Genomic DNA, 12,261 nt, shown 5'->3' with positions numbered 1-12,261 from the left:
ATAATTTTTTTAAAATTTAAAAACTAGAATGCTAAAGTGATCTAATTACATGAGATAATTTATAATTAGCCCGCCTACTATGATACCACTCCCTTATGGAGGATCGATAGACATTACCCCGAACATATTGCCTTATTGATATGGAGGAATTTCATACATTAATTAATATAAATTATTTATTATAAAATTTTAAAATTATATGGATACGTCAATTCTGATTATTTTAAAATTTATTATTTATTTGTAGCAAAAAAAATAAAATTTTTGAATGAACACTAATTTCACTAAAAAAAACCTTTACTATAGCTAAATATCCTTTTTTTTCCTGCTAAATATTTCTACAAAGTATGCCTTTTTTGAGATTGACATTAAAAAATATTTTTTAATAAAAATATTAATATGTGTGAGATGAAATGAAATGAACTAAGAGATTCTTAAAATTGATAGAGTTATATAAGGTTGATTTGGTATATGATCTGACATATAATAATCCTAATTAATTTGATTAAAATTTATTAATATTCAAAATTTGACATATTATTATACCGAGGTGGACAAATTTTTATATGACAGCCAAAATAAAAAAAAAAGATTGAATCAGTCAAACTATAATTTGATTAAATGAAGATGAATTTTCCCCCGATAGATAGACAGACACAGGTGGGTAAACTATCTTGTAATAAAAAAGATGAACTTGCAATACGAATATATTGCATGTTTGAAGCCAAGTAAAGATTATATATTAACTACAACAAAGTTCATGAAAACCAACTGTACGTGCAAAATGAATATAGTAACGAGGGCACAATTAGGAGGCATATTTCATACCAAGAAGATGAACAAAACCCTTACATTACCTGCAAAATTCTCAAAAAATAATCTTGAAATCTCACATGCATGAAGGATGATAAGGAACATGTTGGTGATCAATCACCATCCAATACCTATCTCCACGTGGAGACAACGTAGAAAGAAAAGATCTTAGTCACCCTCTTTGCTCTATGGACAATAATCCAATGGAGGTAGTTTGGGCCAGTCTCTCCTTCACCTATATGGATAAAACGTTAAAAATGTGACATTGAGATAGATACAAACTATCCCTTCTATATATAAGGAATAAAAGCTGACTCTCGGCATAATCCCCATGGACTTTTTTTTTTTTTGAGAAAAATCAATATCCAAAAAGAATCTCGGACTAACTTGAATGTTAGAGGGACCGAGTCAAGAAACTTCTCTCAACATTGGTCTTAGTACATGTAACACTTCGGAGGATCGACTTCCCACCTCGGAGCCACTCCAGAATCACCTACACTCTTATGTTTTCAGGTTTGGACAATATCGGGTTGACTCGGACGTCGACGACGAAATCCCCTAACAAAGGACAAGCAAATTTAACAAGTTTTAATTACAAGAAAAAAAAGATTTTACAATAATCATGTATTGCACGCGCAAATGATCCATGCACATGCATAATAATAATGTCATTTAGAAAGAAGCGAACTGATCCTAATCATTTATACATGCATCTTATCATTCATTATGTTACAGTTGGTTCACTCACATACGATTGAAAGATAATGGACAATAACCATTCAGTCATAACTTTCTCACCCTCACAAAGTAGAAAACGGTGTAGAATAGTCATAGATGATTGCTACTAAATAAACTAAATACAAATTATCATAAGCGAAGAGTGTACGAGAATAAAGGGTCGTAACTTATATATATATAATATCCTTAATTTTCTTTATAAATCAAGATATCTTGGGCAGATATTTGATTTGTTTATTATTTTCCTTGTAATGATTTTTCAGTTACCTCTTTCAAATTTCAACTTTGCGTCATTTATTTCTTGAATTGGTTTAAGAGATTTTAATTAGAGCATTAAATATATTTGGTGAAGACGAATGCATTAAGAAAAAGTAGGTGAAGGTCATTGATAGCTTAGCTATGTGCTTTGTGTACAAACATTTGGTGGTTGTCTTTGATTACCATTCGATTCGGCTTGCGGTAGTTCACCGATTTCAAATCAAATTAGAATTAGTCCTATGTTTCGATTTTTTATTTTGAAAACTAGGAAACGATCGTTTGGTCAAACATGGAGTCAAAAGTTCTACTTTGTTCATGGAAACAAAATTAGATGTGTAATCTGATGAATACGGGGACTCCCTGCGTCGTCACTGCAGACGCACGCTTTATTTCTATAGCAATTCATCGCTGCCTTTGTTGCCCAAGAAGCAGGACAGCAGCTTCCAAGAAGCATCAACCTTTATTATATATACGAACGAAGCCCAGGCGTTGCTGCCTCTCATACCGAAGAAGGGAGAAGAAGAAGAAGACAATGGCAGCGGCAGCAGGAGAAGTGAGGCTGATCGGGTGGTGGCCGAGCCCGTTCGTGCTGCGCCCGAGGGTCGCCCTGAACCTGAAGGGGGTGGTGTACGAGTTCCTGCAGGAGAAGATCGGGGAGAAGAGCGAGCTGCTTCTGAGATCCAACCCTGTGTACAAGAAGGTCCCCGTCCTCCTCCACCACGACAAGCCCGTCTGCGAGTCGATGATCATCGTGGAGTACGTCGACGGGGCCTGGGCTAATTCCGGGCACGCCATCTTGCCGGCCGACCCCTACGAGCGCGCCCTCCACCGCTTCTGGGCCGTCTACATCGACGACAAGGTTCGCATGCCTCCATCAATTTCTGACCTCTGTTTTCTTGGTCTATAAATTTTCTACGATCATCGACATGAATGATGATGACTGAATCCTCTGCACGCAGTGGTTCCCGTCAATGTTCGGCATCGCAAAGGCTGAAACAGAGGAGGCCGAGGCCGAATCCGCGGAGCAAGCGCGGGCCGGGCTGAAGCTGCTCGAGGAGGCGTTCGAGAAGCTGAGCAAGGGCAAAGCCTTCTTCGGCGGGGACACCATCGGTTACGTCGACATCGCTCTCGGTTCCTACCTGGGATGGGCGAAGGTGATCGAGCAGATGACCGGCCTCAAGTTGTTCGACGAGGAGAAGACGCCTCTGCTCGCGGTTTGGGCGGAGAGGTTCTGCACCCATGAGGCCGTGAAGGAGGTGATGCCGGAGACGGAGAAGCTGATGGAGTTCGCCAAGATGCATCTGGGGAAATAGGAGTCTCCTGCAAATTAAAGACAAGGAATCGTGGTGGTCACTTGGAGTGGCTTCAGGATCTCGCTGTTGTGGTGAAATCCGTGGAGAATAACGTCACCGACAGTAGTTTTCTGTGAGGTGGCCTTTTTGTGTTTGCTCATGATGTTGTGTTGGTGATCAATAAAGGATACCACCATCTTGTTGGATTCGATGGGCGATCTCCAAACGTTGCTTTGATGTTTTTGTTCTCATAGGTTATCGTCGGCACACAACTACCGATCTTCCGAATGCCGATGGCGAGGCCAACAACTGCTTTTGACAGCCGCCATTAACGCCGCCATCCGAGCCATATATTTCGATCATTGTCTTGTTCTTATGTCTCACTTCCCACCGTTAAATACGAAGTCAGACTTTGTTGTGTCACGGTAGAGTTCGAAGAGGAGAAGAGGCAACGGCTACAAGCGGCGAAGAGAGTGACATCTCTTTTTAAAGTCAGAAATCATCAATATACTCGTACATATAGCTGGTCTTAGCTATTTGTGTTGGGTGATGGGACACTAATATAAGTAGTCATTAAAAAATAAGCTAGATGATTAATTATACCTTATCGTCATATAATAATTCTATAATCTCAACTGTATATTTGGTTCGTACACTTAAAAATCAAAAGATGTCTTATTTAAATATTTTATTTTTTAATATCAGACTTATATGAATGAAAGTTTCGGATCTAGTACAAACAACATTGAGAATGATAGTCAACCTTATAAAGGTAATTGAGTATCAATAAAAGATCATTCACTTTTTATATCATGAGAGAAATATCTTGTATGTTCTCACTCATAAAAATATCTAGTCAAGGTCAATCAGATTATAATGAATCCGATAAGCGTGAGATTTAAATTAAGAGATAAGTTCTCCGGAAGAATCCGATTAGAGTAAAACTCATAATGATTCTATATGGGCCTGACAGCACCATACCCGGTATATGATCTTTAGGATAGTAGATGGATGATGAACTATTGATATACAATCAATGAAAGCAAACATATCTAGTGGATTAGATCCCCTATACTGTTTGAGGACTATGACGTAGTGGCCTAGTATGTCAATAGTCGATAAGTTGAGTGAATTATTATAAGGATAATAATTCACTAAGTTAGAACGAATTATGACATGTTCAACTCACAACCAGCTCGGTATTGGGCCTAAAGGATTAGATACATATGATGGATAACACGATGAATAGAGTATTAGATATAAGATATATGATAAGCCCCTATTTTAATGGATCCTTGGGAGAGACCAAATAGAGCTTAGAATTGTTATTGGATGGTGATCTAATATTTATTAAGTTAGGGATAATTGGATAGAGATCTAATACCCAATAAGAAGGATCCATTAGGGTTAATTAAAAGAGACTATAAATAAGAGTTGGGACTTAAAAGGGTTATAGGTTGGACCACTGGCCCCTCTCTATTGCAAGAGGACAATAAAAGGGATCGATCCCTCCTTGTCTACTACTATGTGGTGGTGTGCAATTGTGAGGAAAGAACATGCTGCATGAGGAGGTACATCGTTGTAGCATTCATCATGTCGATCACAGCTAGAAAGGTGTTTATGAGAGCTCCTTCATCCATAGACTAGGATCTGTGATCTTTAGGGGATATATGAGTTCTCTTAGGTGAGAATGTCTCACACCCCTTATGCGGTTTTTGTCGTTTTTAGTTTTACGCTTTTGTTCATCGTACGATGATCCGATAAAATTATTTTGGTAAACTAATATTTGTTTTACTTTTCGCTCCACATGTGATACTATCTAAGGTTTTCCAACAAACTGCCTAAGCCACATAGAGGGAGTAAATATAAAAGATGGAATATGGAGCGAAGGCACGAAGCTTTTTCTTGGACAACGGTCATGAACATGAACTCTTATGGAGGTAAGATGGGATCATGTCGTCCCATAGGTCCCTCATTTTGATAGAGTAGACTTATCCTACATGGTACTAAAGACGAAGGAAGTTTCAAGGCATATGCACCTTATCTCGATGAAGTATTTGACGGAGGAACTAAGGTGACTCAACTTGCGAAGGTGAAGTTGAGGCCAGAAGGCCTTGGCATGGGATAAGAGGATGCAGATGTATATTCTCTAGAAGAATATGCCACAATATTATCATTCAAGTTACTATGAAGGAAGTAGTGCATAGTGGATATTGTGTCGGTGGGGATAGAGACCCATGATCCAAATAATGGTGCAACAATTTCAACAAAGTTGGTGTACTTCGGGAGTTGCTATACGACAAACTATCCTAGAGTTATACTTCGTTCATGTGTGACCTAAGAGTGGGTGGATGAAGGTTTGCCAAGGGAGTGAATACAATCAAAGATGGCAAAGGCCTTGCGATGTATTGGTAGAGGCCATGCATGAAGAGATTGTAGTCCGAGTTCATCCCACAATGATCATAATACAATGGTGATGTTACTAGGAGACGACATGATGTAGCGGATCATGGTGGAACAATTCGAGTTAATACAACACACACCAGATATGTTCGACGAGAGATTGGGTCATACAGAGGTATGATCGAGAGTTATTTGGAGCTCCATATCAATGAACAATACGATAATAAGAAAGACTATAGATTCTTAAAAAATCTATTGGGAGCTCCACATCAGTGAACATACGGAGGTATGATCAAGAGCTATTGGGAGCTCCACATCGATAAACTAAAAAAACTTTTAAGATAGCCATTATATATATATATATATATATATATATATATATTGGTGTGTTGAATAATATATTACGCTTATCAATAAAGGATTTCTTCATTAGTAAACATGTGTTTGAAATAAATTCGATATTTTATAAAAAAAGTTATTACTATTAAACTTTTAGATGTATCCTTTTTTATCACCTTGATAAAAATATTCCTTCACCACCATTCTCACCTATGATCATTAGCAAATCATCTGTGCCTCCTTTACTAACTTTCACTCCCCCATGACTCAACACTATCACCACCACCTCGCTCTCGATTAATTGTCTACTCCATTTTTGCTACAACCTTCGTTATACTCCTTTGCGGCACTATTATCAGATTGTCACTACTATCCTCGCTCTCCATTGGCTGCCAAAAGCAGAAGAGGTGACATTGGTGAAGATGAAAAGCTCCTTATCGCCAATGAGAAAAGACGAGATAATAATGACGAAGGCGGAGGAGGCGGCTACTCAAGAGCAGGGTGGCAATGGTGTTGATAATAATCTATTCATAGCTAAGAGTAAGGGTGGTGCCGAAAGATATTTTCGTTAAAGTGATAAAAAAAATGGGTGTCATAAAAACTAATTAGAGAGACATGATACATACCCAACAATAAATATTATTTTAGGTCAAATATAAAAAAATCACTGGAAGAAGAAGATGAACATAGTTGAGTTAGACAATAAATTTATTTTATCTTAATAAACAAACTCAATCATCGTTTTGAAAATTTTAAATTAAATATTAGATTTATTTTAATGTCATAAGAGAGATTAGAAGAAAGAAAAAGAAAAGGGAAGCAGGTAGCCAACGAGAATATAGGACGAGAAGCCAAGCTCTTACACATTGGATTGCACAACTTATGTGAGAGGACAAACTTAACAATGAGATAAGATAATATTAGATAAGTTTAATCCTTTCTTATTCAAAGTAGGCCTACAGCTATTTATATATTACCCTATATAGTTAGACTTTTTAGAATTCATCCTAGACTTAAAAAATTTATACTGAAATCCTTATAATTATGATAGTAAAATATTTAATCTTATTTATTCTAACGTCATCGATTTTATCGATAGAAGATACGATATATGACAGCATATATATGAATGACAAAAAATTGATAGGTAAAAAGATAATTTCAATAATGGTGATGGGCTAATTACATATTACCTCTTATAGTTAGACCTCTTTAGTATCCTTGTCTCTAGACTTAAAAAATTTATATTGAAATTCCTATTATTATGAAAGTAACATATTGAATTCTATTTACCATAATGTTGTTGGCTTTATTAACGGAAAATATAGCACATGACGACACGTGTATGAATGGCAAGAAAATGATTGGCAAAAAATAATTTCAATAGCGATGTCATGCTAATTATAGATTACTCCATATAATTAGACCTCTTTAACGTTCTGATTCCTATACTTCAAAAATTTACATTAAAATTTTTATAATTATGAAAGTGAAATCTTTAACCTCATTTATCTTAATGCTTCCGGTTTTACTGGTGGAAGATATAATATGTGACAGCATGTGTATGAATGACACAAAAACGATGGGCAAAAAGAAATTTTCAATGGTAATGACGGATGGTGGTGGTTGGCTTTGTCGAGGTTGATTCAAACATCGATGATAAGGGGGAAGAGGAGGGAGGTAAGGCATTTGTGTCGGCCCCATCTTCCTCCTCCAATGCTACTCTATATTTGCATCGATGTCGGAGAAGGAAGAAGAGATAAGTGAGATATCTACATTAGCGTAATACTCAAATCCTTGGATGGTTGTTTCGTCTAGTGGCACGATGGATTCGAGGAAGGGGTAATGGATAGCGAGAATGAGGAAAAGGTTGCAAGCGAGCTCGGTGAAGACGCACGCCTACTTCAAGCTATCGAACTTTAGTTGGCATGCGAATGACATGTATGCCTCGGCCATTGCGACATGATTACCGATTGGCTTCCAAATCAACTTTGCCCATAAGTAGAAGGGATTTGATCATATGATAAGAATTGATCACCACACAAAATAGGAAAGGCAACAAACTCTCATCCTCCTTCCCACTCACCTCTAGTGCCATGGTGGTGGGGGAAAGTATCACAAAGATGGTAGCAATGGAACGATGAGTGAGATGATGAAGAAATGATAGATTGCTACATTGCAATTAGCCTTCGAATTGGGAATCGTCATTTTGGCTAGTGTTTTGAGATCAATCAACTACATCCACTCTACCTCACTTGCCTCCTCTTCTTCCTTTCTCCTCATCATCGGTGATGTAGATACCTCACCTGCTTCTTCTTCTTCCTCCAGTGTTGACGCAGATGCAAAGTGATGCTAGAAGAGGTAGAGCGATGCACTACTAATGCAGATGCCTCACCTCCCTCCTCTTCCTCCTCTGACACCAACACATATGCTTCATCACTCTACCTCATCTTCCTCCTCATCGTCAATGTTCGAATTGATATCGACAACATCGACCATCGTGTTATTATCATTGAACACCACAACAACCACCCACAGTGCCATCGTTCATCACCACTATTGAAATTATCTTTTTGTCCATCGTTTTCATGTCATTCTTGCATGAGCTATCACATATTGTATATTATATTGGTAAAGCTAATAACATTAGGATTAGTGAGGGTATATATTTCACTTTCATAATTATAGATATTTTAATATAATTTTTTTAAATTTAGAAACTAGAATGCTAAAGTGGTCTAATTATAAGGGATAATTTATAATTAGCTCGCCTACTATGGTACCACTCCCTTATGGAGGATCGATAGACATTACCCCTAACATATTGCCTTATTGATATGGAGGAATTTCATACATTAATTAATATAAATATTTTATTATAAAATTTTAAAATTATATAGATACGTCAATTCTGATTATTTTAAAATTTATTATTTATTTGTAGCAAAAAAATAAAATTTTTGAATGAACACTAATTTCACTAAAAAAAACCTTTACTATAGCTAAATATCTTTTTTTTTCCTGCTAAATATTTCTACAAAGTATGCCTTTTTATAGATTGACATTAAAAGATATTTTTTAATAAAAATATTAATATGTGTGAGATGAAATGAAATGAACTAAGAGATTCTTAAAATTGATAGTGTTATATAAGGTTGATTTGGTATATGATCTGATATATAATAATCCTAATTAATTTGATCAAAATTTATTAATATTCAAAATTTGACATATTATTAGACCGAGGTGGACAAATTTTTATATGACAGTCAAAATAAAAAAAGATTGAATCAGTCAAACTATAATTTGATTAAATGAAGATGAATTTTCCCACGATAGATAGACACAGGTGGGTAAACTATCTTGTAATAAAAAAGATGAACTTGCAATACGAATATATTGCATGTTTGAAGCCAAGTAAAGATTATATATTAACTACAACAAAGTTTATGAAAACCAACTGTACGTGCAATATGAATATAGTAACGAGGGCACAATTAGGAGGCATATTTCATACCAAGAAGATGAACAAAACCCTTACATTACCTGCAAAATTCTCAAAAAATAATCTTGAAATCTCACATGCATGAAGGAAGATTAACAAAACCCTTACAATTACCATCGGACATCTATCACTACGCGGAGATAACGTAGAAAGAAAAGATCTTAGTCACCCTCTTTGCTCTGTGCACAATAATACAATGGAGGTAGTTTGGGCCTGTCTCTCTATGGACAAAACATTAAAGGATGACATTGGGGTAGATGCAAACTATCCCCTCTATAGATAAAGAATAAAAGCTAACTTTCGGCATAATCCCGATGGATTTTTTTTGTTTTTGAGAAAAATCAATATCCAAAAAGAACCTCAAACTAATTTGAATGTTGGATGAACCAAGTCAGAAAACTTGAATATTAGAGGAACCAAGTCAGGAAACTTCTCTCGACATTGGTCTTAGTACATGTGACACTTCGGAGCAACTCCAGAATCACCTATACTCTTATATTTTTGGGTTTGAACAATATCGGGTTAACTCGGACGTCGACGACGAAATCCCCTAACAAAGGACAAGCAAATTTAACATGTTTTAATTACAAGAAAAAAAAGATTTTACAGTAATCATGTATTGCACGCACAAATGATCCATGCACATGCAAATAAAAATGTCATTTAGAAAGAAGCGAACTGATCCTAATCATTTATACATGCATCTTATCATTCATTATGTTACGGTTGGTTCACTCACATACTATTGAAAGATAATGGACAATAACCATCCAGTCATGGAGTTTGATGGTTAATGCAAATAAAAAGGAGACTTTGGAAAGTAAGGAATATATAATTTGATACTCATAACTTTCTCACCCTCACAAAGTAGAAAACGGTGTAGAATAGTCATAGATGATTGCTACTAAATAAACGAAATACAAATTATCATAAGCGAAGAGTGTACGAGAATAAAGGGTTGTAACTTATATATATGTATATGTATATATATATATATATGTATATATATATATGTATATATATATGTATATATATATGTATATGTATATGTATATGTATATGTATATGTATATGTATATGTATATGTATATGTATATATATATGTATATGTATGTATATATATATATATATGTGTGTATATATATATGAATATATATATGTGTATATATATATATATACATATATATATATATAATATTCTTAATTTTTTTATAAATCAAGATATCTTGTGGGCCGTGCGCTGCAGCTGTTCTCCTGCTGCTGATATGACATTATAATATTCGTCAATATTTTAATAGACTTGATAGATGGTTGATTATAAAGAAATTTGATTCCGTAGTCATCGTGTGCATATATATATATATATATATATATATATATATATATATATATATAGGTGCCCTTTGGTCAAACAGGGAGTCAAAGGTTCTTCAGTGTCGATAGAAACAAAATTTTATGTCGGATCTGACTCCCTGCCAATGAATCCGTCAATTATGGCGACATCGCTTGCGCCACCAAGGAATACGGAGACTCCGTGCGTCGTCACTGAAGACGCACGCTTTATTTCTATAGCAATTCATCGCTGCCTTGTTGCCCAAGAAGCAGGACAGCAGCTTCCAAGAAGCATCAACCTTTATTATATATACGAACGAAGCCCAGGCGTTGCTGCCTCTCATACCGAAGAAGGGAGAAGAAGAAGAAGAAGACAATGGCAGCGGCGGCAGGAGAAGTGAGGCTGATCGGGGCGTGGCCGAGCCGGTTCGTGCTGCGCCCGAGGGTCGCCCTCAACCTGAAGGGGGTGGAGTACGAGTTCCTACAGGAGAAGTTCGGGGAGAAGAGCGAGCTGCTTCTGAGATCCAACCCTGTGTACAAGAAAATCCCCGTCCTCCTCCACCACGACAAGCCCGTCTGCGAGTCGATGATCATCGTGGAGTACGTCGACGGGGCCTGGGCTAATTCCGGCCACGCCATCTTGCCGGCCGACCCGTACGAGCGCGCCCTCCACCGCTTCTGGGCCGTCTACATCGACGACAAGGTTCGCATGCCTCCATCAATTTCTGACCTCTGTTTTCTTGGTATATAAATTTTCTACGATCATCAACATGAATGATGATGACTGAATCCTCTGCACGCAGTGGTTCCCGTCAATGTTCGGCATCGCAAAGGCTGAAACAGAGGAGGCCAAGGCCGAATCCGCGGAGCAAGCGCGGGCCGGGCTGAGGCTGCTCGAGGAGGCGTTCGAGAAGCTGAGCAAAGGCAAAGCCTTCTTCGGCGGGGACACCATCGGCTACGTCGACATCGCCCTCGGCGCCCACCTGGGGTGGGCGAAGGTGATCGAGCAGATGACCGGCCTCAAGTTGTTCGACGAGGAGAAGACGCCTCTGCTCGCGGTTTGGGCGGAGAGGTTCTGCAACCACGAGGCCGTGAAGGAGGTGATGCCGGAGACGGAGAAGCTGATGGAGTACGCCATGATGCGTCTGGGGAAATAGAAGGAGTCTCCTGAAATTAAAGACAAGGAATCGTGGTTGTCACTTGGAGTGGCTTAAGGATCTCGCTGTTGTGGTGAAATCCTTGGAGAATAATGTCACCGACCGTAGTTTTCTGTGAGGTGGCCTTTTTGTGTTTGCTCATGATGTCGTGTCGGTGATCAATAAAGGATACCATTGTGTTGGATTCGATGGGCGATCTCCAAGGTTGCTTTGACTTTTTTGTTCTCGTATATTATCGTCAGCACATAACTACCTGATAAGGGAAAAAATGACGACAGATGCCACGACGTCAGCCAGGTGGACGCTCTTCCTAGGAAGCAAGCATTAATGCCGATTTAATGCGCGCCCACGTCACCAGCTCTCAGCCAACAACCTCAGCATTTGACTCCGCACGCTCAACCGAGGCAAAGGAGCACGTCGATCG

At 37.8% G+C, this 12,261-nt stretch overlaps 2 protein-coding genes across 2 annotated transcripts; both read left to right on the top strand.

Annotated features, from left to right (window-relative positions):
* Positions 1 to 2,297: 2,297 nt before the first annotated feature.
* On the top strand, positions 2,298 to 3,312 carry LOC135628813 (glutathione S-transferase U17-like). Its single transcript, XM_065135737.1, has 2 exons — positions 2,298 to 2,668; positions 2,769 to 3,312. Exons 1-2 carry the CDS (start codon positions 2,342 to 2,344, stop codon positions 3,120 to 3,122), a joined length of 681 nt encoding a protein of 226 aa, XP_064991809.1. The 5' UTR covers positions 2,298 to 2,341; the 3' UTR covers positions 3,123 to 3,312.
* Positions 3,313 to 11,007: 7,695 nt separating this feature from the next.
* On the top strand, positions 11,008 to 12,026 carry LOC135628692 (glutathione S-transferase U17-like). The gene is made up of 2 exons (XM_065135519.1): positions 11,008 to 11,383; positions 11,484 to 12,026. Exons 1-2 carry the CDS (start codon positions 11,057 to 11,059, stop codon positions 11,835 to 11,837), a joined length of 681 nt encoding a protein of 226 aa, XP_064991591.1. The 5' UTR covers positions 11,008 to 11,056; the 3' UTR covers positions 11,838 to 12,026.
* The last annotated feature ends 235 nt before the right edge of the window (positions 12,027 to 12,261 follow it).

Source organism: Musa acuminata, chromosome BXJ3-1 (assembly GCF_036884655.1).
Source record: "Musa acuminata AAA Group cultivar baxijiao chromosome BXJ3-1, Cavendish_Baxijiao_AAA, whole genome shotgun sequence".
Taxonomy (NCBI): Eukaryota; Viridiplantae; Streptophyta; class Magnoliopsida; order Zingiberales; family Musaceae; genus Musa; species Musa acuminata.
This window is presented reverse-complemented; position numbering and strand designations above follow the sequence as displayed.